Source organism: Acipenser ruthenus, chromosome 1, assembly GCF_902713425.1.
Source record: "Acipenser ruthenus chromosome 1, fAciRut3.2 maternal haplotype, whole genome shotgun sequence".
NCBI classification, from domain to species: Eukaryota; Metazoa; Chordata; class Actinopteri; order Acipenseriformes; family Acipenseridae; genus Acipenser; species Acipenser ruthenus.
This window is the reverse complement of record NC_081189.1, coordinates 74,941,288-74,966,989: the sequence shown is the minus strand read 5'-3', so window position 1 is coordinate 74,966,989 and position 25,702 is coordinate 74,941,288. Positions and strand designations below refer to the sequence as shown.

Sequence of the window (25,702 nt, the reverse complement as noted above, 5' to 3'; positions counted from 1 at the left end):
ACCCAACTGTATAAATGGGTAATTGTATGTAAAAATAAAAATGTGATATCTTGTAACAATTGTAAGGTTGCCCTGGATAATGGCGTCTGCTAAGAAATGAATAATAATAATAATTAACAACATTTTCCCAGGAACCAATCCCGTCCCATAGACTTTAATGTTAATGGAATTCTGATATTAGCAACTGCACGCCGCTTATTGACAACTTTATTACTAGCTGCCAGGGCTACAGAGCGCACTTGCATGATTTATGCACATACTTCATGCAGCTTTTATAACACACTGACTTTGTAACTGCGTATTTCTGGCAGACTGAGGCAGAATCATGGCTTTGAAACTTTTTGACAATTGTAGTATATCTTTGTGTAGTACAATTTAAACCTACTCTTTTTTTACACTAACATTTAAACACATGTATTTCAGTGCCATATTTGTATAACTATAGTATATATCGTTGTTCCATATAAACACACTTGAAAATGGTTGCTTTTTGCTTATTGGCAACTTTTAGTTAATGACAACTTTTTGCTGAGAACCGAGAGGTTGTTAATAAGCGGCATCTACTAATTATATATACACACACACACACACACAGAGAGTTGTAGTCAAAAGTTTACATACCCTTTGCAAAAAATTTGCTGATATAAATAAAATGTAGACATCTTTTTCTTGTAACTTTTTTCCCTCATCCACAAATGCAAAACTTTAGCTACAAATATATATATATATATATATATATATATATATATATAGTTGTAGTCAAAACTTGACATATCCCAATTGAAATGTATAATTTCTAGAAATTTCTTGAAAATAAATTATAGAAACAATCTTTAGTAGCAAAAGTATTGCTTATGTGGATGTGGGAAAAAAAAAGTTACAATAAATAGAATTACAATGATTTATTTCAGCAATTTTTTCCAAAACTACAAAAATGCTAATTCAAAAGTATCCATACCCTGACAAGGACAATTAAATTAATAACTAGTTGAGGCACCTTTAGTAATAATAACCTCTTTTAAACTATTAGGATATTTGTCAATGAGCTTTTGGCATGATTCTTTAGTGATTTTTGACCATTCTGCAACGTAAAATTCTCAATCAGATTTAGATCGTGACTTTGACTAGGCATTCCAGAACCTTGAATTTATTCTTCTCTAACCATTCTGAAGTAGATTTTGATGTGTGCTTTGGATCATTGTCGTGTTGGAACATCCAGTTGCGCTTTAAACCAAACTAAATGTCCTGTGCCATTAGAGGAAAAACAGCCCCATAGAAATATATTACCACCTCCATGCTTGACAATAGGTAAGGTGTCAGCAATTTGATACCAAGGTTATTTATTCCTGCTGGTAAGAAACTTCTGCTTCTTCAAATGAAATTCTGAGTTCTATTTCCGTCCATCAGATTGTTGGAGTGAAACACAGAACAGCTGATGATCAGTTAAGGGTGTCATTCTCTGGAAAATGTCTTTCCCCTTAATGCCTTTGGAGATTTTATTTAAACATAGAAAGCATCTAAATTCAGTGTGTGAGAGAATAATTGCTATAGTCTTATGGTCATTTATCTACACTCAGAATTCAGCAAAAGTTTATCAATATTTATATAGTTGCATAGATACCAGTAGGTCAAAAAGCACTAAATACATAATACTAAGTACAGTTCAGTTTACTACTAACATGTACAATAATAGACCCTGACGCAGCTAAACAATTAATTTATCTAAATGGGGGAGAGAATTGAGTCACACACTTCCCTGCCTTTCATTTTTTTTTATATTATTGTATATGTACTGTCACGCACCTCCTTTGTGTGGAGCAGCTTAACAAGTGGTTTGGTCATGCTTGTACATCTCTAAACATGACTGAGCATTTTAAAAGGTACCTTTACCTTTGAGTAATGTAAACACACTGGTTGGTCAAAGTATGTTTTCTGAATGTACAATGTGCAGAGCCCCACATTAAACAGCCACTAGTTCATTATACTGTAGTAAGCTGGCACTTCAGCAATACATTTACATGCTGAGCATCACCCACCCATTTTTAAATCAGTCATTACAAAAGATTAAGCGATCCTTATATATAATATACAGTAATTAGTCCTCATATTACATTAGTTGCAGTGAAGTGAATTACATAACCTGATTCAATTTCTGCTGCAAACAAAATGTCCTTAATTTAACACACTACGGTAACTAAACGGCAACGTGTTTGTATTAGATCTATCCCCCCAGTACGAGCTTCTGTGAAGAGCTAACAAGCTCCAGCAAATTATGCATGTATCTGAGAAGACACCTGTTAATAAGAACTTAGGGAAAAGGTATTGTATTTCAATTTCTGTTCACAAGTTACCAATGAAAATGCGGTTGATTTTAAGCACAGTAAATATTCTTCTTTATTATCTCTACAGCTTGTAGTACATATGAACATACCTGCATTACTTTCCCTGTTTTACGGCGCCATTTCCAGGGATAAATGTAATTGTAATACGTTTACAATGGGTTTGCTGAACAGCACATAAATAGCATAAATAACATTATCTGTGTGTGAAGTTACGGTTAATTTAACATAATAAATGAAGGACATATAAGATATATATTGTCTCTCTCACAAGTACAAGGTAAATTAGATAGGAATTTAGGCAGAGGCGCTTCTGATGGATAGGAATATCGGTTGCTAGACAGAGGGGCCTTTTTCTTGTCTACATAGGGTTGCTATGGGGGTTTCTAAGGAGAAGGGACTTCAAGATATGTATGGGCTGGAGTGGGGGTTCAGATTACATGGGTTGCAAGTATTGTTACACTGTGTTACAAATCAGCATAGTTGGAAAAAGGGAGGAGAAGAGAGCAGAGCTAACATCGCCAACTGTCCTGAGCTAACAGCTATGGGAAAGTATGATCCTATTATGATAAAGTATTAACTATTATCTGTTACTCTGCATTAGGGCTAGTTCATATATTCTAGTAATAGTGAATTTCTCTGTATAATTTTACCTGTATGATAATAATAAAACCTGATTACTGTGATTTGGAATTGTGTGTCGTGCCTACGTGCTTCTACTCTCAGGGTCTTAATAGATACTAAGGAAACAGTAGGCCTCGTTTTCTTACATAAACTTGCAATATAAAGGCATATTTTATAATGTTAACTATGAAATACTGGACTGCAACAATTAATGTGTGTCAGTAAAATACATTTTGCATTATTAATTAATATTGTGTTATGCATTGAATGAGTTAAAGATCTTGCAGTGTGGGAATTAACCTCTGCATGTTGGTCAAATTCAACAAAGACACGCTAGTTTTAATTGGGGAAAAAAATGAAACCAGCATGTTCAGGGAACAATTTGGTGATAAATCTCCCTCTCGACCTGTGAGGGTGCTAAGTAATGGGAACAGAGTACTCTGGACTACGTGGCCTGACACTTCGTTCCGAGGGTTAAAAGGAAGTCGGTCACGCAGAAAACACTAACTCATTGACCCGGAAGGGAAATGATGTGGCAGCTGCAGATCATAAAAAGCAGCTTCAATCGTTTACCAAGGGGTCACGAGTGACGGTATAAATAGGGGTCGAAGCGATGTTATCTGTTCCTTCGTTTTGGTTATTTAATAAGTGACCCAGAAGGACCTGTGTTAGGTGAAATAATCGTGAATGTTTGTTTTATTCTGTCTATTTGTTTGTTTGTATTCACTAGACGGCTAACATGTTCCGGAGCTGTTGCCAGAGGCCAGCAAAAACCTGGAACAGCACTGCACTCGTATCACTAACTGTATTTGCACCACTAACACTAATTCACACACTAACAGACTTGTGTATGTGTTTTGTGTTTTGTGTGGGTGTATAATAAAAACAGGACTATTATTTGCGGGGCAAACCCGGGGATTATAAATGAAGTAATACACGCTGCTGTATTACTTACCTTCATTATTGTTTACTGTTTGTTTTGCCATTAGGCACTGGACAAAAACAAATAAAACAAACCTTTTCACCTGGATTACAACTGTCTCTCTGTTCTTTAATCACCTTCACCTGTACACTATTAACCACTTTGCCACAGGCCCCCACACATCAGAAAATCTGTTTTGCACACTGAAGAGAGAGAAAATGTGGCCTACCCACATCCTCAAGATGGATTTCATCAGATACAAGTACAGCTTTGTATTTACCACTGGGGGTGGCACACTTTGGCATTAGAAAAATATAAATAGCGATATTGCTGTAATAGTGATGTTTATTTTTATTTTTGACCAAATTAATCTTTTAGTATTGGAAGCCAATATTGTTAATTTTGTTTAATTTTTTTTTTACTTCACTGGTCTTCAATCTCATGTTTTCAAACTCAAAACCCACAGTGTTTTACTTCCCACTCAGTCTTCTGTTAACTGCAACACATGCTATTTTCTTTTTAAAGGTATATTGAAGCAATTTGTCTCATATAAAAAAAATATAAATAAAAATGAGGAGTATATTAGTAATCATTCGAGAGTGTGTGTGCTCCGATGCATTCCACACACTTTGTCATTCCTGAGTTGTTTGTATTACACGCTCCTGTGGATAACGCATACTGTTTTTGCGACCCCGGCAAAGGTTCTTAACACTACGTTCCACTCTCCCTTAACGCAAGAAAAAGTTCAAAGTCTGCAACACACTATGATCTCTTAGAGTTTTAGATTATAAAAAAAATATTTATCTTAAAAAAAAAAAAAAAAAAAAAAATCCTACTTGAAATGAATAGTAAGGATATGCTTAAATGTACTGTGATGCTTCCCTCCCTTGGTCATTGCTCTTCCTGGACAGATTCAGGTAAATAAAAAAATTAAAAGCGACTTTTGGTTTAATTTTTTTTATTGTTATTTAGTGTATACTGTCCACTTTCTTAATCACATCTGAAACCAAGTAAAATAACATCAATATGTTTGAAAAGGCAAATACATTTCTATGGTAGTATGTAGATATGTTGCAGAAATCAAAACACTAGCTCGTTGAATTTACACAATTAAAATAAACGTATCGGTTAAAATAGCATCCTTTTTCATATCATTGCTGGTAAAATAATTAAAGCATTTAAAATCATTATTCCACTGCGTTTCAAAGATTGCCTAATTATATTTTACATTAAGATTTGTAATCAAAACACTATTATTTATAATTATATAATATTCGAGAAACTGTATTTAAATAACCATTACAAATGCTTTCTTCAATACATTAACAGGTATACCATATGACGTCTACACAGCTGTATCTTAATACAGATATAATCAAACTTTAAAGAAATAAATGAACTTTGACTTAATGTGAAATATATTTGATGTATTTTATGTTAACTTTTTAAAAAGCATCTCGCCAATTGTTATGAATTACACTCATTATGTAGCTTTTAACAGTTTTAGCAGAACATTTTCCTTTTAATACTTTGTATGTGATTTTGATAAACTGAAGTCAATACATTTTGAAAAACAGTAACACTTGTAGTTATTCAGTTTTTCCTTGTTCCAGTGATACAAATCAAGGATGGTTTCAGGGGGGTGTCAGGGGGCTTCAGCACATTTTGTTTTTATTTCATCCAGCTTTTTAATGACAGAAAGCTTGTGTACATGACTCATTGTGCAAAGTGTGTTTGTTTTAAAATATCAAGTTTTTAATAGATAGGCTCCTGGTTTGAATTGGGTGACTTTGTTTTCTCCAGTGGATATCAGCCCTTGTTCTGAGACCTTTATTTAAGCAGTTATTGCTGTTTATGATGGCACATAAAACACAACTATCAAATGTTACTATTACATGTAACTTTCAATAATGTACTCAATAGGTAATAGGGAAAAGCAATGATGGACATGGACATTACATTCTCTAATATAAATGATCTAAAGGTTAGAACCTACTCCAAAAATATAAACTCAATCTGGTTTGGATTACATTTAAATTTTGTTTATACTGTTCCCAATGCCAATACTTCTGTTTTCAAAAGGTAAACAGCACTGTCGAACCCCAATTAATGTCACCTGTCACTAAAGACCAATTACCTCAAAGAAAGTTTAATTTCTGGCCTTCCTTCATCAGGTGAGCTTTGCATCTATGTTTTGTTTCTAATGCATTTACAATTTCAATATTTGGTCTACAAGAGTTCAGTTTATCAAAGCTAACATTAATAAGAGTGGGATTTGTCAGAAAACAGTTTATTAAAAAGATTAGGACATAAACCCCTAACAAATAATTAGTGCCAGGTGATTTCCATGCTGGCTCAATAAAACACATTCTCCCAGTGTGCAGGGTCTCTGCCCTGTCACAACAGAGTACAAGCGATATTTGTTGTTTCAGTTACATTTTTGGTTAATTTAAGTCAGATATCAAATTCCATCTTTTACAAGTCAGAAAACTGTGCTTTTTTGTGGATCAGAATTTTTCATTGTTACAGCGACCACAATTTTGCTCTGATACTGTGGTGGGAAGCAAAACCAACAGTAACAGACTGCCAGTGGTTAAAGTGGGGCGGTATACATCGGTATGCACACCGGTAAAATAACAACTGACTGTGTGGCATACCGGCAAAAGAAAAATAATTCCGAAAAACACAAAAACATACCACCTAAAAAGATCGGCACCAAGCCTGAACTAAATTAGCAAACTTCTCATCAGTCAGGATTTTCAATATCTGGTTAAGAGCAAAGAAACTCCCCCCCAAGTATTAATTCTGTTGATTACCCTGATTGTTGAAGTAAACAACAATATCTGGAATACAAAGAGAAATATAAATAGCTAGTTTTTTTTTTTTTTTAAAGGTTCTGTGGTGATGCAAATAAATGAAATACTGGCTATTCAAGGTGTTACATGAGCCTCCCCTCAAACAGCAGTCACTAAAAAAAATATATATATTTTTAAATATTTAATTCATATAGACCTTTTATGATGTGTAATCTAAAAGCAAATTAACAGTAAAACAATGTTATGTTTTAATTGTATAACACTAAGACACTAAGAAGTCCTTTAAAAAAGCTTAACAATAACATATTGTAGATGGCATTTAAAAAGGATACATAATACATAGCTCTGGCTGAATGTGGTAAAATCATCCAAACCACACTCCCACCCCCTTAACCCAACAATTTTTTTGGTGCATACCGGCACCTTTTCCAAACCACTTTAAACACTGTCGACTGCTATACAGCACACAACCAGTCAGATTCCAAACTGTATAGCACGTCAAACTGTCAGGGGGAAGACATTAATCATTGTGGAATGAAAATCCATCACTTGAAGGTTGAAGACTGACAATACCACTGAGTTTTAGGAACAGTTTGATTACTATCAGATTTTATTTTACTGACCCTCCACAGTACATGCTCCCTTACCTGTCACAGGAGCCTCAATATCTAGCAAGTTCTTTTCAGCCCGAAGTATGGCTGCTCCCTCTGTGATGAGTCTCAAGGCCACGCTCTCTTCCAGCCGGCCTTCCTTCGTCAGGTGGGCCTTTAAGACATCCACTCGGGGCTTCCCATCGGAGTCAAACACCTCCTTCGCTGTTAGCTGGTGACTCGGAGGAAAAGGGACAGCTGTAAATGAGGAATAAACCAAACATATTATTATTATTTGTTTATTTAGCAGACACCTTTATCCAAGGCGACTTACAGAGACTAGGGTGTGTGAACTATGCATCAGCTGCAGAGTCACTGACAACTACGTCTCACACGAAAGACGGAGCACAAGGAGGTTAAGTGACTTGCTCAGGGTCACACAATGAGTCAGTGGCTGTGCCGGGATTTAAACCGGGGACCTCCTGGTTACAAGCCCTTTTCTTTAACCACTGGACCACATAGTTTTAGTTACTTTGGTATACAAAACCAATTTAGCCAAGGTGAAATAAAAATGTTGGGAGGATTCAGTGGACAGATGGGAGTCTTTCAACTCTGGGTCACCAGTTTAATGTAATTTCATTTTGGTTCGTGACTGAAATTATTTCCATCTTATTCTTGTGCCTGTAGGGCCTACAGGAAACCAGCCCTGTTTATAAAAAAGTGACCACATCAAAAAACAAACACAGCCATCACCGTCATTTTGTTTGACCCATAAAGAGTGTTGCCGTTTGTTCTATTACCAACCAGGAAGTAACTTTTTCCCAAACAAAACAACAACAATATATATATATTTTTTTAATATTACAGTGCAGCTGCAAAAGTTGTGCTGGTATTCATTGGACTTTTATAGTACAGTTGTAAAGATGCTGGTGGGGAATTGTCAGCAACCTAGCCTTCAATGTTTATGACAGTTTTATTGACATTGCAACAAAGCTTAGGTTAGTGGTTTCCAATAGATTTTATTGTAATAAAAACAGCTTTAATTCACATACTTTAGTTTTATTGAAATTACTCTGTAAGGAGCATGATTTCCTTGGAGTGAGAAGGTGTTACTTGACAAAGTGATGCCATAAAAACAATGCACTTTATTTAACAACTGCAGTACAAGCATGCACTGTCTTTGTAAGGTTGAGTTAAAGTAAATAGCATAAAAGTACCTGCATTGTATGCAATTTGGTGCATTAAGTCTATTGTTCATTGCGAGTGCGGTACTGTACAACATTTCATCTGGACACCGTTTCCTTTTCCAACAGATAAGTAAAATGCATGGTAGTAGTTATTAGGGATATTTTCAACCTACTTTAATGAGTAGACACGTTTTGCCAAGTAGTGATGCTGGCAATATAGTGTAGGACAGCTTTTTAATTTCCTTACCCTAACCTTCCTTCCAAACTCTTAATTATTTCAATTATTCCATTCCATTGTTCCAACTGAAATTTGGCAGACAATTCTAGCTTAATTCATAACGGCTAGTTCTCTGTTTGAAACCTGGAGTTGTACAGGTATTGTATTAATCTGAGCTATTCCTCACTGGTGAAGCATTGGTACAAGAAATCAATAATGTACTAAAGCTTCCTAAATAATGACTGGCAATGCCCTGGTGTGGGGCAGTATACCCTGGGTCCCTCGATAACTCTGGAAGGACATTGCAGATCAAGTCCACACAACAATGCTGTTCTTGAACCATGATGCTGATGCCGATGCCTGGTTACTTTTAAGAAGACAATGCACAAATCCACCCTGCCAAAATTATGCACCAACAGTTTGAGGCGCATGATAGACAATTCATGCATCTTCCATGGCCACAATAATCCCAGGATCTAAATTCACCCATGAACAATCTCACAAGAGGAAAGTTCAGGGAGACTCTTCTTCTACTTTAACACTGTTTGGTGTTCCATTAAAATTATTCTATGATCAACAGTCATTAAACATATGTTGTTCTAGTTATTTACCAAAAGGCAACGTTATAAAATATAAATAATTGGACACAGATCCAATGTTTCCTATTGATAACTCTGACATGTAACTTTTACAAAATACTCATCTGCAATTTTCCAAAGCTCAACAGGGAAACACATTTAATTTCCTCATTAAAATATGCCTTTAATGCCCCTGTATGTATTATGCTGCTGTGTCTTTAATGCAAATCACAAATCTGGTGCTCCAAAATATTTTTAAAAAAGATTTCTAAGTGCTATGCAGAAATAAATGAAGGATGTGTGGCTTAAAAACCTGGATGTAGGCATTAATGGATGTGATTTGAAATGTTTTAACCACGATGACTACAATAATCTGCTTACTGAATCCCATTTAACCATTGCTATATTGTGCCAGACATTACATTAAACACAGACCCCACTAATACATTGCATCTTTGCTGGAAAAACTGGTTTCATAGCAAAACGAAAACACACAGAGAAATATGAATTTTCAGATTAACTTGTAGACACAATATGCTACGCTTGATTAAATAAGATCAATGTGCTCCATCTGTGCAGTAGTGTGTAATATGGGATAAAGACCTCCATCACCAAAACTAGTTCTATTGTACTACTTTGTGTTCTGGGATACCTCATTTAGAGCTCCACCCGAAATGATGGGAGTATCATGATGCTCGATAATATATCACAATATTACACAATATGCTAAATTGATGTGCAAATTCTAGAAAAATATACAATTACTCATGGAATGGAACAGTCATTACACTTTGAGCCTCCCTAAGTATTTAATGTCAAAATCAACTTTACAACCGAGACAAAGCATTAGGTACACCACATAGATAGGAAACAACTCCAAAGTGTTTATTAAGAGATGTCAAAAAACATGAATGGAGTCAGGACCACATGCAACTTGGTGACTGTGGCAGGGTAAAAGCCATGCTTGTGTAAATAGTGTGGGTGTGGGAATGTACGGTTGGCAGAGATGGAGTTAATTCTGTTCCTGCCAACAATCACAGGTGTGGCTATTCTCCAATTAGGTAACTGAGTGCTAATTGGAGAATGGCCATCTGTATAAAAGGGAGGAGAAATCCTTTGTTGAGGGAGGGAGTTAAGTGAGTGTACCTGTGCTTTTAGGTTGTAAACTTTATAGTGAATGCGAATGCCCAGTCTGTACTGTTTTGTCAACCTTTTATTTTGGCCCTCGTGCCCTGTTTGTGCCATATTTATTTTGTGTTCTTTGTTAAATACACATGTGCCTACACGCTTCAACTGACTTATTTCTGATGCTATCCTGCTACAGTGACCTTTATCCAGCACATTTTATAGCAAAGGCCTACTGTATAATAACAGACATCCCAGCACTGCTGGAAACCTGGAAAAACTGATTGTAGTTTCCTGCTGCAACTTTTTCTTCTGATGCCGTTACACCCATTTTTTTCCACAGCTCAGCTCAGCTTGGCGAGCTGTGCAGGTTAGCCTTTCAAGCTGCCAGAGATAAATAATTGTGTTAAGTTATTCTCTATTAAACATCTGCATTAATATTATTATTTGCAGGACTCTGAATGTAAAACTCAGTGGAAGACCTACTAACAGGTCTGGCCGAAAAATATCCAGTTGAAATAATGGTGGTTTTGCCAATAAACAGAATTAAATCTGAAATAGTTCCTCTAATCTTACCTGCCGTGCACTTCCATTTGATACTCTGTACATAGCCCATGCAGTTTTGAAAGACACACATTACATTTATTTTCATTTAAAAAAGTAGTATTTGGCACTACACTACAGTAGCTTAAGTAAAACAACAATTTGCTAGTTTGTTGCTGTTACTTCCTAGGTCATTTCACCTGTCTTCAGAGTCAAACAGTGATAATGGCTGTAAAACAGCTGGCTGGTTTGGGAAAAGAGGGTGTTGAAGAGAAGAGGCAATTTCATTCTCCAGGTTAAATGACCACGGAAGTGCAAGACTACCTGAAAAGTAAGGCATGCAACCAAACTTTTTTAAAACCTAGTGTGATACCAGGTTATTTTTTAATGAAACTACATTTGCTGTAAAATGTATTTATTCCAAAGCTGCAATTCTGAGAACCATGTAGTCAATGGATGTGCACAATAGGTAAGATGTATAGATTTTTGACTAACTAAATAATGTTTCATATTCAAAAACTGTTCATGACTGTTGTTGTTTTCTTGAACAGCTGTCAGAGTTTCATGAAAACCAAACATTACTTAATTAGTCAAAACAGACTTTAAAAACCCTTCTTTAATATATGATGAGGTGAAGGTTTATGAATCGGGCTCAGTACACAAAGAGAACTGGAAAACCAAAATAAAGGCTGTGATTTAATTCAAATAAAACCACATACTATAAATAAACTAAGTACTCGAATAAATGAAACACAAATCCAGCATACTGGGCAAGGAATTAGGTCATTCGAGTGGTGAATTTTTTATCATTACATGTGTAATCCATGGATCTTAATGGTTTTATAAATGTACATTTAAACAACTGTGCATTTAACAAGCAAATCTCTGTGGCCACCTAGAGCAGTCTAAAGTCATAACGATTAATGGGTACAAAGCCTGAAAGCAGCACTCAATGAAAGGACTGAGTGAAGACATTTTTAATAAAAAGAAGACAAGAGAATTACTGTCTAGAGTCATCTGACAAGAGGTCAGACAGTTTGAATACACATGTAGATACTTGTCAGAAGGATTTAAAATGTGAGGGACCTAATGTGCAGAGATACAATGAAATGGCAGAAAGCCATATGTTAATATAAAGTTAAAAGGGGTGGGGGGAGCGAGGTAGTCTTAAAGACTTATACGTGGCTTTTTACAGATTACCTCAATCTTTTTTTATATTATCTAACAGTTAAGGGGTGTTTGATTTACTAAAAATGATTGTATCTGCCAAAACATATAATTGTTGAGCAAATGGAGAAAACCACAACATATATTGCAACACCTGTGCTAGACAGGTTGCAGATACCCTAATGGAATTGACAATGCAGGTATTACAGCTTTTATCTAGAACAATAAATGTACTAATCTTCTTACAGAAATGTAATGGTTGTGGATAAACAGCAATCAAAGGACCCAAATGAATACGCTTTTAGCTGGGAAAAATTCACAGAGAAGCACAATCAAGGGAGCAACTCATGCAACCAAAAAGTAAAACTAGCATTAAACTGTTCAAATATCTACAAAGCAAATTAATGGCATACTGTGGCAGATTTATCGGTTTTAGTAATTAGTGAATAGCTGAAAAGCGGTGCCAGGGATGAAATGTCTAAATCTTTTGTTGTCACTTACACCAAAATTGCATCCTTGGATATAGCATATATAGGTACGTGTTCAGATTAAACCACAGATTGACTGCCGAGCTCTTGGAGATCTGGATATACTTACACTCTACAAATCACAACCATTTCACTGCATGAAAATTGGTTGTTACACACAAAGCTACTGTAGGGGTTCTACATAGACCAAATATCTTTGTGAAAGTACAATACAGTGAAACTGAAGATTGGTTGTAATGAGGACTATTAGATACTGTTTTGTTAAAAGAGAAAAGTGATGTTGCACACCCCTGCCATGAATAATGACAGGCTCACGCATTAACTATAAATGAGTATTCTGACCCAGGCTCACAGATACAGTGCATAGCTGATAGGAAGGCTGATTGGAAAAGCTATATTTTGCTATTCTGGAGAGTTTTAAATTCACTGCCTGTTGTGCATTCCTGACAGGGACATTAGGAAGTGCCTACCGCAGGCAGTACAGTTGCAGATGGAAAAAATGTGACAAAAATATGTGTCGTGGGAATAAAGCAGTGTATTACTTATTACTCAGAAAGTGACTGAAACCAGGATTCCATTAACTGAGATCCTTAATTACTTTGGTCATGATTCCCTATGCTTTCCAGCCAATGGGATCAACTGTAAGACTACAAAATACAAAAAACAGCACATTTTACTTTGATTGATGTTAATTGAATTGCTAAGGGGAAATGATTTGGAATTGGTTCAAAATATGTGAATTCACCCAAAGTATTTTAACACCTTCAAGGCTGTTCGAAACAGAGCCCCAAAAGGTTTATTTTTGTTCTTCAGCTATTCATCTACATGCCAAAATGTTTCATAAGTAACAAAATGGTCCAGCTAATGCTGTTTTTTGGCTCTGCAAAGAAAGTAGGATTTTTTTTTTTTTTTGTATTCACTAAAAGACTATTAGTGCAATAAACTACAAGTATCTCTTACTCAATTCTTTCTGTATTACTTAGTACTGGAACAAATATTTTAATAAATCAAACAAACACTTAGAAATGTTTCTGATGGCAAAAAAATAAATTGTATTCATTTGCAAAACAGAATGTATAAATTACTGTAGCAAAAGGACATCAAAAGGAAACCAATGAATAAATTATGTCTGAATTAAATAATACATATTATACAGAACCAGAGTGTCCCTCTCCTTTCTTGAATAGATAATTTGATGGGGTAGCAGGTTTATTTTACTTAAGAGCTTTTTTTTTTGCTGTAAAATAGTAGGAATTATACTTTTGTTTCCTAGCTAATTCAATACTGAAACATATTTGAATATTCATTTACATTTGTAAAGAATATTTAAACATGAAAAACCTATGTTTGTCCCACAACAAGTGATGAAACCACAAAATGTTGACCTCTTCCTATTTTCTGAATGCCTTCTTCATCTAGGCAGTGGTTCCCAACCTTTATCAGTGTAGGGACCACCTTCGTGTTTGGATTTTTCCCATAGACCACTTGCCACGCATTGTTTCACAACAGCATTTTGAAACAAATTTTGTGTATGTATGTATATATATATATATATATATATATATATATATATATATATATATATATATATATATATATATAAAGTACATGTAGAAAGTAAAGTATTTATATAACGTACCTAACAATGAGATTCCTGGGCTTGAATCTTCGCTACCAGTTCATTAAGGAATGTTGTCATTTTGTGCATTGAAAGGTGCCGATTGCAAAGTTCCCATTTCTTTTGTTTAAAAAAGTAATTTTTTTCCCGAATGCTTTGTAGATAAATGGCATCTGAATTTTGCAGGTTTAAGAATTTGGTTAAATATGAAGGCATCAAGAACAAACTGTACACATTATTACCAGAAGCAGCGTTAAGATAATTATTATTATTATTATTTATTTCTTAGCAGACGTCCTTATCCAGGGCGACTTACAGTCGTAAACAAATACATTTCAGCGCCACCAAAAAGATTGATGGAGACATCCAGGCAATCTAAAGGATCTTTTGGACCAGGGGTTCTCAAAATTTTTACATTTTTGCTTCTGAGGCCCTCCCACAGCTTATATATATATATATATATATATATATATATATATATATATATATATACACAGTGCCTTGCGAAAGTATTCGGCCCCCTTGAACTTTGCGACCTTTTGCCACATTTCAGGCTTCAAACATAAAGATATGAAACTGTAATTTTTTGTGAAGAATCAACAACAAGTGGGACACAATCATGAAGTGGAACGAAATTTATTGGATATTTCAAACTTTTTTAACAAATAAAAAACTGAAAAATTGGGCGTGCAAAATTATTCAGTTTGCGGTTGAGGTATATCTATACTTCCAGTACAAATAAAACTGAAATTCAAGTAGCGGTCTTCGTATTTCCTTAATTTTGCAGGGTTAATAACGGCTTTATGTTTTTTACTCACAACACCACCTCCTCGCTGTTCTCCAGCCCTTACGGTTGAACTTGTTGAAGGAAGTTCTGGGTTTTGTTGTTTTGATGGTCGAATAAAAAATGTATCCATATCTGGTATTTAATATGTGTGCTTCCAACGATGTTTCCTCTGCTTTGTAATCTGTTGTGCTCCCGCTGAAATAGCTCTATTACACCCTATGTAACCCGAGAACATGTTGCGTAACCTGAGAACACGTTAATTTCTGCGAATGCCTAGGACATGCTGAAGCTAATAGGTTTCAGTGTGTCATAAGCATGCAAGGAAAGTAACACATTCTGTGGTTTATTTTCGGAGGACCCTTTGAAACCTCCTCAAGGCCCCTTAGTGGGACTTGCAGACCCCCGGTTGAGAATCTGTTCTAGACTTCTGGTCAAAGGTTAATTTTAAATGAGGACATCTATGGCTGCAGACTACATAAACCATAATTAATAGCAATTAATAGCAATTAATAGCAATTAATAGCGATTAATAGCACTAAATACTTTAATTCATGAAGTGAAAGATAATGTTAACATTGATATTGAAATCATACTATGGGTCAGTCACTTTAAGTAGCACCGTGAGCTTAAATAGTGAAGTGTAGCCTGTAGGTTTATTAAATGCATCAAATACTTGAATTTTTGGGCCCTTTTAAAATGGGTACACGTGTAAATGTACTGAGTACAGTACAATTACCATGTGTACTCATCTCTTTCCAGGGGAAACACTCAGATAATTTCTCTTTCACACTGGATGTGCACCGAGTACACCTGGAAATGTATTAAGTACACTTCCGTCCAAGTCTGCAATATTTATCTCTCATGGATGTACCACTTATGTAGCAACAGCTTATGGGAGTTGCACCCTATTTAGCACACCTGATTGTTCGATACGTTCACACCTGAACTGAGTACACTTAAATTTCACACTGAAGAAAAAATAAGCGACCCTCAGGTGGTCTCAGTACGGTTCACTTTAATCGTACCTGGGAATGAACATGTGCAGCTTTCACACTGAATGCCAAACGTACTGAACCACACTCGAGTACTGAATTTCAGGGAAAATGTAAACAGTGAGAAGGTGCCCTTAGAATGCACTTCCACTCCAAAAGGATTTTTTTTCATTGGTGATCATAAACCATTTTGAATCTGAGCCATTTATGAAGTAAAAAGCACTTAAAGTAAACAAAAAAAATCTAAAGTCACACCATATGAAAATGAAAATGGTGTTTCCAGTGTTATAGTTTTTCTTTTCGTCTTATCTGTTGAATAAAACACACCAAAAATAGCCATTAGATATATTTTCCTTCCTCATTGCTGTCAAAAAAAGAAAAATGATATTCAATATGTAGGCCTAGTCAACCAATAACAGACGCAATAAAACTTATATTTTCTAAAATTCAATTTATTTAAAAATCAAAGAAACAACTGCCAAGTTTTCAAAATAAACATTAGCTCCCTTTTATTGATGTCATGAAAGCATTTTATTTTTTATTTATTTATTTTTTCCAGCTTCTGCTGAGAATTGCATCATTACAGGGTTTGTTTTCTACGTAGTTTATTCATTTGAGTTTGAAATGTATCTACTTTATATTTTAGTCCTTCAAATATAATAAGCCATTATACAACTTTAAAAAGGTGAAAGCAAATATTAAGCAGTTCAAGCCAGCACTACTTTGAAGTGTTAAAAGAATGGCAGCCTATGAAAGTATCATGCAATTTATAAATACTATTATATTTAAATGAAATTATAAAACATTTCCTTATAGCCTAAATGTCTGTTACTTCAAATGTGATTAACATTAAAACACCCCAAAGGTCAGGTTAAATGAAGAATCTGGCGATTAGACACTGGCCGCAGTGCCGTTCTATAAAAGGATAAGGACAAATTATATCCTTTCTATAAAACAAATAGGCATAGCACTTGTTTCAATGACCCAATTTCCAAGAAATTACCCAAGTGATTTGAAAGGTACAATGCCAAAACATTTTTGGGTAACTTTTTGGATATGCAAGCAGGTTCATTAGTTGACTTGTGCAATACATTAGTAATTATATAAGCAGTATAGCATTTTCTAGAACGGCCCACAGATGAATCACTTTTAGACTGTCCCCTATACAACATTAGTTATGATTTTAACCCTATCCCTCCATCAAAGTCTGTCAGATCTGCTCAGATCTGCTCGGCCCATCATGACAGACACACTTGCAAAAGGCAGTTGCAGCTGCTTTTTATTATTATTATTTATTTCTTAGCAGACGCCCTTATCCAGGGCGACTTACAATTGTTACAAGATATCACATTATTTTTACATACAATTACCCATTTTACAGTTGGGTTTTTACTGGAACAATCTAGGTAAAGTACCTTGCTCAAGGGTACAGCAGTAGTGTCCCCACTGGGGATTGAACCCACAACCCTCCGGTCAAGAGTCCAGAGCCCTAACCACTACTCCACACTGCATGTCAGGTATGCCATTTGCATAGCAAATTTAAAAAGTCATGCACAAGGCAGCCAATTTACACAAAAGTGTGTGCTATGTATTTAAAAAAAACATTCCCCAAATCCCTATATAATTTTACACATACAGACGTGCTCAAATTTGTTGGTACCCCTCCACACAAAACGAAGAATGCACAATTTTCTCTGAAATAACTTGAAACTGACAAAAGTAATTGGCATCCACCATTGTTTATTCCATATTTAACAGAAATCAGACTTTGCTTTTGATTTTTTATTCAACATAATATTGTAAATAATAAAACAAATGAAAATGGCATGGACAAAAATGATGGGACCGCTAACCTAATATTTTGTTGCACAGCTTTTAGAGGCAATCACTGCACTCAAACGTTTTCTGTAGCTCTCAATGAGACTTCTGCACCTGTTAACAGGTAGTTTGGCCCACTCTTCCTGAGCAAACTGCTCCAGCTGTCTCTGGTTTGATGGGTGCCTTCTCCAGACTGCAAGTTTCAGCTCTTTCCATAGATGATCGACAGGATTCAGATCAGGACTCATAGAAGGCCACTTCAGAATAGTCCAATGTTTTGTTCTTATCCATTCTTGGGTGCTTTTAGCTGTGTGTTTTGGGTCATTATCCTGTTGGAGGACCCATGACCTGCGACTGAGATAGAGCTTTTTGACACTGGGCAGTACGTTTCGCTCCAGAATGCCTTGATAGTCTTGAGATTTCATTGTGCCCTGCACAGATTCAAGGCACCCTGTGCCAGGTGCAGCAAAGCAGCCCCAAAACATAACCGAGCCTCCTCCTTGTTTCACCGTAGGTATGGTGTTCTTTTCTTTGAAAGCTTCATTTTTTCATCTGTGAACATAGAGCTGATGTGACTTGCCAAAAAGCTCCAGTTTTGACTCATCTGTCCAAAGGACATTCTCCCAGAAGGATTGTGGCTTGTCAATATGCATTTTAGCAAATTCCAGTCTGGCTTTTTTATGTTTTTCTGTCAAAAGTGGAGTCCTCCTGGGTCTTCTTCCATGGAGCCCACTTTCGCTCAAAAAGCGATGGATGGTGCGATCAGAAACTGATGTACCTTCACCTTGGAGTTCAGCTTGTAATCTCTTTGGCAGTTATCCTTGGTTCTTTTTCTACCATTCACACTATCTTTCTGTTCAATCTGGGGTCGATTTTCCTCTTGCGGCCGTGCCCAGGGAGGTTGGCTACAGTTCCATGGACCTTAAACTTCTTAATAATATTTGCAACTGTTGTCACAGGAACATCAAGCTGCTTGGAGAAGGTCTTGTAGCCTTTACCTTTACCATGCTTGTCTATTATTTTCTTTCTGATCTCCTCAGACAACTCTCTCCTTTGCTTTCTCTGGTCCATGTTCAGTGTGGTGCACACAATGATACCAAACAGCACAGTGACTACTTTTCTCCATTTAAATAGGCTGAATGACTGATTACAAGATTGGAGACATGTGTGATACTAATTAAAGAAACAAACTAGTTTGAAATATCACTATAATCCAATTATTTATTATCTTTTCTAAGGGGTACCAACAAATGTGTCCAGGCCATTTTAGAATATCTTTGTAAAATAAGCAATAATTCATCTCTTTTCACATCTTCTTTGCTTTATTCTATGACATACCAAAGGCATGCAAGTATACATGATAAAACAGCTTTTAATTTCATCACTTTTCAGGAGGAATGAAGCATTATTTCAATGAGATGTAAGGGTACCAACAAATTTGAGCACGTCTGTATAAGGAATTGATAGATGACTGAAACAAGTCTTTGGAAAGAAATGTATTTACTCTATAAGCCATCCGTCTAAGTGCCTAGGAAAAGTGGAGTGCTATTCACTAGGCTGAAGGTAATTACCATTGTAACCACTTCAGATATGACGATATGATTTTTGTAATTTCTGTTCTGGTTGTGTTTGACCTAATTTCCATAACACGTAATATGGGTAGGGATCTACCTAAATCGCGATTTTGCGGAAATCGTGAAATTGAGGGGTCACCGCGAAATTCACCTATTAGGGGCCAATGCATACAAACAAGTACGGAGAGGGGGAAAAAAAGAAACCTCGTTTAAATGAACTACTGCACAACGCAAGCGACGCAAACTACGTATCTTCCCGTAGATAGCCCTTTTTGATTCCTTCGCCGTCCCGTGTGCATTGCACTTAAGCAAAAAACAAACAAACAAAAAACGTCCACAAGTAACATTTACAAAAGAAATTCTCCAAAGCAGTTAACGTTCTTGTTTACTATTCAAATGACAAAGTTTTAATCAGCCTATCAGTGGGTCTTTACTGCTTTTATGTGATCTGTACTGTGCAGTAGTGGGTGGGACAAAGTTGGTGCTGCATTATTTTGATTTAGATTGCTAAAATCTAGTTTTCAGCATTGGGGGTAAAATAGTAGAAATGGACGACAAAAAAAGCAAAGTATATTTTGGCTGATGATCGTTTGAAGATATTTCCCAAAGAAACTGTACAGGTAATTGTTTTGCATATCTTAATGTGTCTTTGGAGAAAATACGATCGATCGCCATTTAGCTTCAGAATCACACATTAAACAAAAGGCTACTACAGAGGCTGCTGAACAGAATGTAAAATAAACAGCTTTCAGAAACCAAACTGGAAAGTCAGCCCAGACAAGAAGTATTCCTGTCTGCAAGTTAACTCAGTACTAAAACGATCCAGCACAGCCACCTCGCTTCAACCTGCTGCTTACTTTTTCGCAGTTGGAATTTTAGACCTGAATAGCCACGTTCTCTATGTTTTGACTCGGTACTAATAAAATAAATTATTGGATGGAACAAATAACATGACAACGAACGTGCTGCATACATTGCCTTTATTAAAGTATGCCAGATGCCCTTGTGTAACCAAGTTTTTGGGCTGTTTCTAATCGATTTCCACATCTGTATAACTTGGCAAAGCTTTGCCTTAACTTCCAACCAATTCAGTGGATGCAGACGTGCAGTCTCAATGTATGGGCAAGTCAGCTGCTGGGGGATGGTGCATGCTTGCCTTTATTAACAAATGACAGTACTCTTTTTTAGTAAGAAAGCAAGTACCACTATTTATAGGCTTTATAGTGTTCTGAAATACTGTCTACTTAGGTTTATTTAATGTTTAAACTGGTCCGCGAAATGTCCGCAAAATCCTAATTTTATTCCGCAACATACCAGTGAAAAATACGTAAATTTACCGCGATTTAAGTAGACCCCTAAATATGGGATATGGTACCACCATTCAATGAAATAATGGAAGGCGGGTTGTACTTCTAAACCTATCAGAAGCTTGTATGTGGCCTGTTTTGGTTGCAATTAAAAGGCCAAAAACACACAAAATCCAATCTCTTCTAACCACATCAATTTCAATAACCCAGGTATCAGGTTACCTAATCTGTTCTGTGCGGACTGACATGACGTGTTTGGATAACCCATGGTTTTGGATAATCAAGTCGTTAACTACAGTATAATAAAATCAAAGTGCTAAGCGACTGCCCAAATTGTTACCTAGAAGTCACCAATTAATTGCAGTTTACTATGGATGACTAATGTGCAAATCATTATTAAATTCATTCAAAAAAGCCCTCCAAGATAAGATACCGGGCTCTTTATTGTCTTTATTTTCCCACGTCTAAACACTTGTCTGGTTTTGGTAACCCTCAAATTTAGCTGTTACTAAAAATTACGTAGATGCAAACTTTAAAATCAAAATAGCAATTTATTTTATGAAACCATCTGCAGATTTGTGACCTGGTTAAAAACACTATACAGGCCTGACACTTGAAGTATATTACAAACATCACCTGTAGGGGAACCACTGTAAGGATTAAACAAACATTTTATGTGCTGCTGAGCTACTCCAAAGCTCCTGGTGACTCAAACATCACCACCGCTTCACACAGAACAGTGTGTTTGACATTTACAGCTTAGAGTCTTTAAAATATAGGTCAATTACAGATTGTGCTGTACATACTTGGACCCCTATGGAGAAGTTATAAAACACCAGGATATTTCATTGGCCCCTTGGCTATGAACACAATTTACGACCAAACATGCTGTTGAAGGGTTTTTTTATTGCATATTTTCAAATAAAAGTGGTTATTAACACTGCTAATTTACAGGGAAACCTATTGTAATGTTTTTACTTGAATAAAAAATAATCACCCATCAGAGAAAACTGGAAAAAGTATAGCTTTGAGCTTGGTTTACAAACAAGTTAATTATACCATTTGCAAGTCACAGTTGACTGCATCCAGAAATCATTAGTGGAGAGACAGTTTAATGAAACTTAATCATGTGAGTATTTCTAGGGTTTAAACAGTTATTTTTTTCTTCAATTTTACTTATACTGTAATACCCTTAAGATAACATGATCCTTTTTATAAAACTAAACTTTAGTCTTAATTAGCTGCCAATCATACAAGAAGTGTACTTTTATGGCAATACGCCACATTGTAGGGGTGTCTCAATGCCAAGAAGATACGTTATAGAAACTTTCTTTTCTTTATTTTATCTTAGAATGCATTAGTGTTTTTGAAATTATGGATTATTTTCTTTGCCAAAATACTTCTCTGGCTTCAGAGTGAAAATATAGCTATTATAGTACAGAGTACAGTTTGAGTTTGAATACACACTGCAGTGGTGCTATTCATTATGCATGAATGAATATACTAAAGCTAGCACAAGGGCTGCACTGTGTGTTACCACAGGAAAGAGATCTCAAATATAATACAAGAAAAAACAAATGGGATGTAATTATAAGCTCTAAGAGGGTCTATAGTGTTTAGCCTCATTAGTCCCTGTGGCAGGGCAGAGGCCCTGCACAATTTAAAAAAAAAAAAAAAAAACTATGGGTTTTTGTGGCTGGCAGCCATCTTGGCTCAAGATTGGGCGAACAGCCTGGAGCCAAGATGGCCACTGTTCACATCGCCACATACAGCCTGATTTTCAGAAGGCGTATTTTTAGAGAGAAAATAGAGGTCGCAATCAATTTGCACTGCAAGTTTTTTTGCCACCTAATTATACATCTTTATTTTCGACAGGGGCTGGTTCATTTCTGCTATTCGCAAAGCCTTTTACGACCTGCTTATGATTTATTCAATTGAAACAGCAATTGATTTTCCGGTTTCTGAACAAGCCAATTATTCACATTTCAATAGTCTGGACTTCTATTTAACTGGAAAACAGCGAGGAAGCGCACATGTCATTGCAACAATGGGGAAAAAGAAAGGGAAAATACATTCTCAGCCACCCAAGTTGAGCTTTTGCTCAATGGGATTTTAGCACATCAAACTGTTAATAATAATAATAATAACAATAATAATAATAATAATAATAGCATGCCTATAGAAAAAGAAAAAACAATTTCAATATAACTATGTATTCTCTGATGCAATATTAATGTTCATATTCTTTACGTACAATATCTGAATGTTTATGTATGTTTGTGAAAAATCCTAATAAAAATGTTGAAAGTTAATATGCATTAATTGTGCATTTAATATATTCTAAAATTAGCCAGCCTTCACTTAGAAGCCCCTGTTTGAATTTTCTGAAGAAGGCACTGTTCTTCATGATAAATGAGTCGTGGCGTGAGCCAGGGTACTTGGCAACTACATCAGTGATAATTGAGCATCACATAAAACTTGCACACTTAAAGAATGATGATGTTTTCTGTTTCGGAAAGCAATTTCATTCCTTGAATCTGGGGGTGTGCAATCTATTACACCTAGCATGTTTGGGAAGCCAGACAACCGATAAAATTTGTGTTTTGTTCTATTTTGTTCCACATCCCCAGTTGGAAATATTATATACCCCCTTGCCCTACAAAAAAGTCCATCTATCACATCAGTCAGTATCTTTGACATAGAGGACTGACAGATGCCTGATCTGTACTCAGCTGTTGTATGGTATTCACCCATTGCATGAAAATGAATGGCTATCATAACCTTTACAGGTACAGGTAGGTGTGACTGCGGGCTGTTTGTGATTGTAAATCAGACTAAAGCAAATCACACAGCTCTGTTATAGCGCATATATCCAATCTGTATCTACACATAACTTGTTTTGGAGTTAGATCTAGAAATGTCAGAGAATTGGAAGTGCTTCGATATCCTCCACAGCCCTGTCAGCAGTCGCAGTTTAAATAAGACACGAGAGGGGTCATGTCTTAATTTGCGAGTGTATGTTGCTGTACTAAGTGGGCACATCAGTGTTTTGCACCTTTTGAAAATCAGAAACCACCCACACAGTTCAAGGGAAGAAACAGGATGGACAAAGCCTGGACATTCAGCCAAAGGACTTTGACTTGTAACCACCGTCGTCGTACAAACAAGAACTGTACAAAAAACTTGCAGATGAGCAGAAAAGCAGAGTAACCAGCACAAATTAAAGATAACGCAACCCCTAAGGGAAACAGGTGGGTATGCAGATAAAAACCCTTGACTCACAGCTATAAAGGCAGCCTCTGGACGCAATGTGGTCTTCAAAGGACAATCAGCAGGCCCCATGGGAGTGGTCCAGGACTAAGATAGCAGACTGTGAGAACCAGTATTTGGTACAAGGCAAGTTTGGTTTGGGATGTTAAAGTCCAGTGAGAGCGGAACAGCACCAAACAAGGGGTGTGTGATAAGGTGCTGTCTCATGATGATTGGACAGAGAAAGGAGAGTAGCGGGGGTGTACCTGATCACATGTCTTGTGAATATGTAATGACTTGCATTCTATGTAAGCTTGTGTATCGTTAGAATACTCAGTCCCGTGCTTGTGAGGAGTGTGTCCTGCATAATGTAATAAAAAAAACGATAACCATATCAAAGGAATTCATGCTTCTTTATTATACCATTTACTTTATTTTTACTCACATTATTTTTCAACATCAGCTTTTTTTAAGCTTTATCAACTTCTCTATAAAAATAATATTCCAGTGTTATGTTATGGAGGCAGTGTGGTCCAGTGGTTAAAGTCCAGTGCTTGTAACCAGAACTCACTGTGTGACCCTGAGCAAGTCACTTAACCTCCTTGTTCTCCATCCTGCGGATGACATGTTAAATTAATGTCCTATTGTAAGTGACTCTGCATATAATGCACAGTTCACAGCCTACCTCTGTAAAGAGCTTTGTGATGGTGGGCCACTGTGAAAGGTGCTATATAAAAATAAAGATATTATTATTATTATTATTATTATTATTATTATTATTATTATTATGATGATGATGATGATGATGCAAGACAGCATCTAAATAATAAAACAGTTATTTAATTCCATAAATACATAACAAACAATAAGCAATACTGTTAATATTCATAGGAATACACTTGATCCAATTTGAAATTCAATGTCACTTTATTTTTAGATTTAGAATATATAAAGCAGAGTAATAATTTCCATCTGAAATGGCAAATTGTCTTTAGAAATCTCTGAGTTCATTTCACAGGCCCTGATTAGCACCAATTGTGAACTACCTTATCCAATATAACATTAGCGCTAATCAGAGTTTGTGAAATGTCACGTTATTATCATAGATCTCAAAGATCTCAGCGTCATTTTTCCTTCTAGCCTGCTGCAATCATGGACGCCGCGACATTGAAGGTTAATAGCTACATTTCTATTTCAGGGAACCAGGGTTATGATAATAACCTAACATTCCCTTTTCAAGTATGAAATGTAACCATTACCATATGGGCGAGTGTACTAAAGCTGACGCAAGTGCAACATTGCAGAACGACTGGAATGCTACAAGACAAAGCCAAGAGGCTGTGCGTTACCATACGGAACCCCAGTAACAAAGTAGCTAGGGTAAAAAAAGAAATGATTGAGAAACTCATCTATACGTCTGTGTTGTAATGGTTGACTGGGAAGACACCCTTAACACTTTAAAAACCTGGGTTTTGAGGATCCACGACATTCAGCCTGTAAAACCTAGTGAAGGTATAGGGAGTAGCCCACAATGCCGCATTGCATATGTCCTTGACAAATGCACCCTGGAATAAAGCCAACGAAGTTGCCATGCCCCTGGTGGAATGGGCAGTGAGCTTTTGTGGAGGGGGAAAGTTGGCCAGCTCATAGGCAGTCCTGACCATGTCTGCTATCCACTTGAACAGGCGCTGCTTAGACAGGGCTTGACAATGGGACTTCGCCCTATAGCAGACAAAAAATTGTTTGGATTGCCTCCAACTT

The 25,702-nt window shown here is 36.2% G+C and overlaps 1 protein-coding gene across 4 annotated transcripts in view; it reads right to left on the bottom strand.

Annotated features, from left to right (window-relative positions):
• LOC117421318 (protein phosphatase 3 catalytic subunit alpha) overlaps positions 1-25,702 on the bottom strand; it is a 167,486-nt gene that overhangs the window by 77,826 nt on the left and 63,958 nt on the right. For all 4 annotated transcript variants that reach the window (XM_034035553.3, XM_059029750.1, XM_059029755.1 and 1 more), the window contains exon 2: positions 7,349-7,549. In XM_034035553.3, coding sequence (XP_033891444.3) covers positions 7,349-7,549 — 201 coding nt within the window. The remainder of the gene's footprint in view (positions 1-7,348; positions 7,550-25,702) is intronic.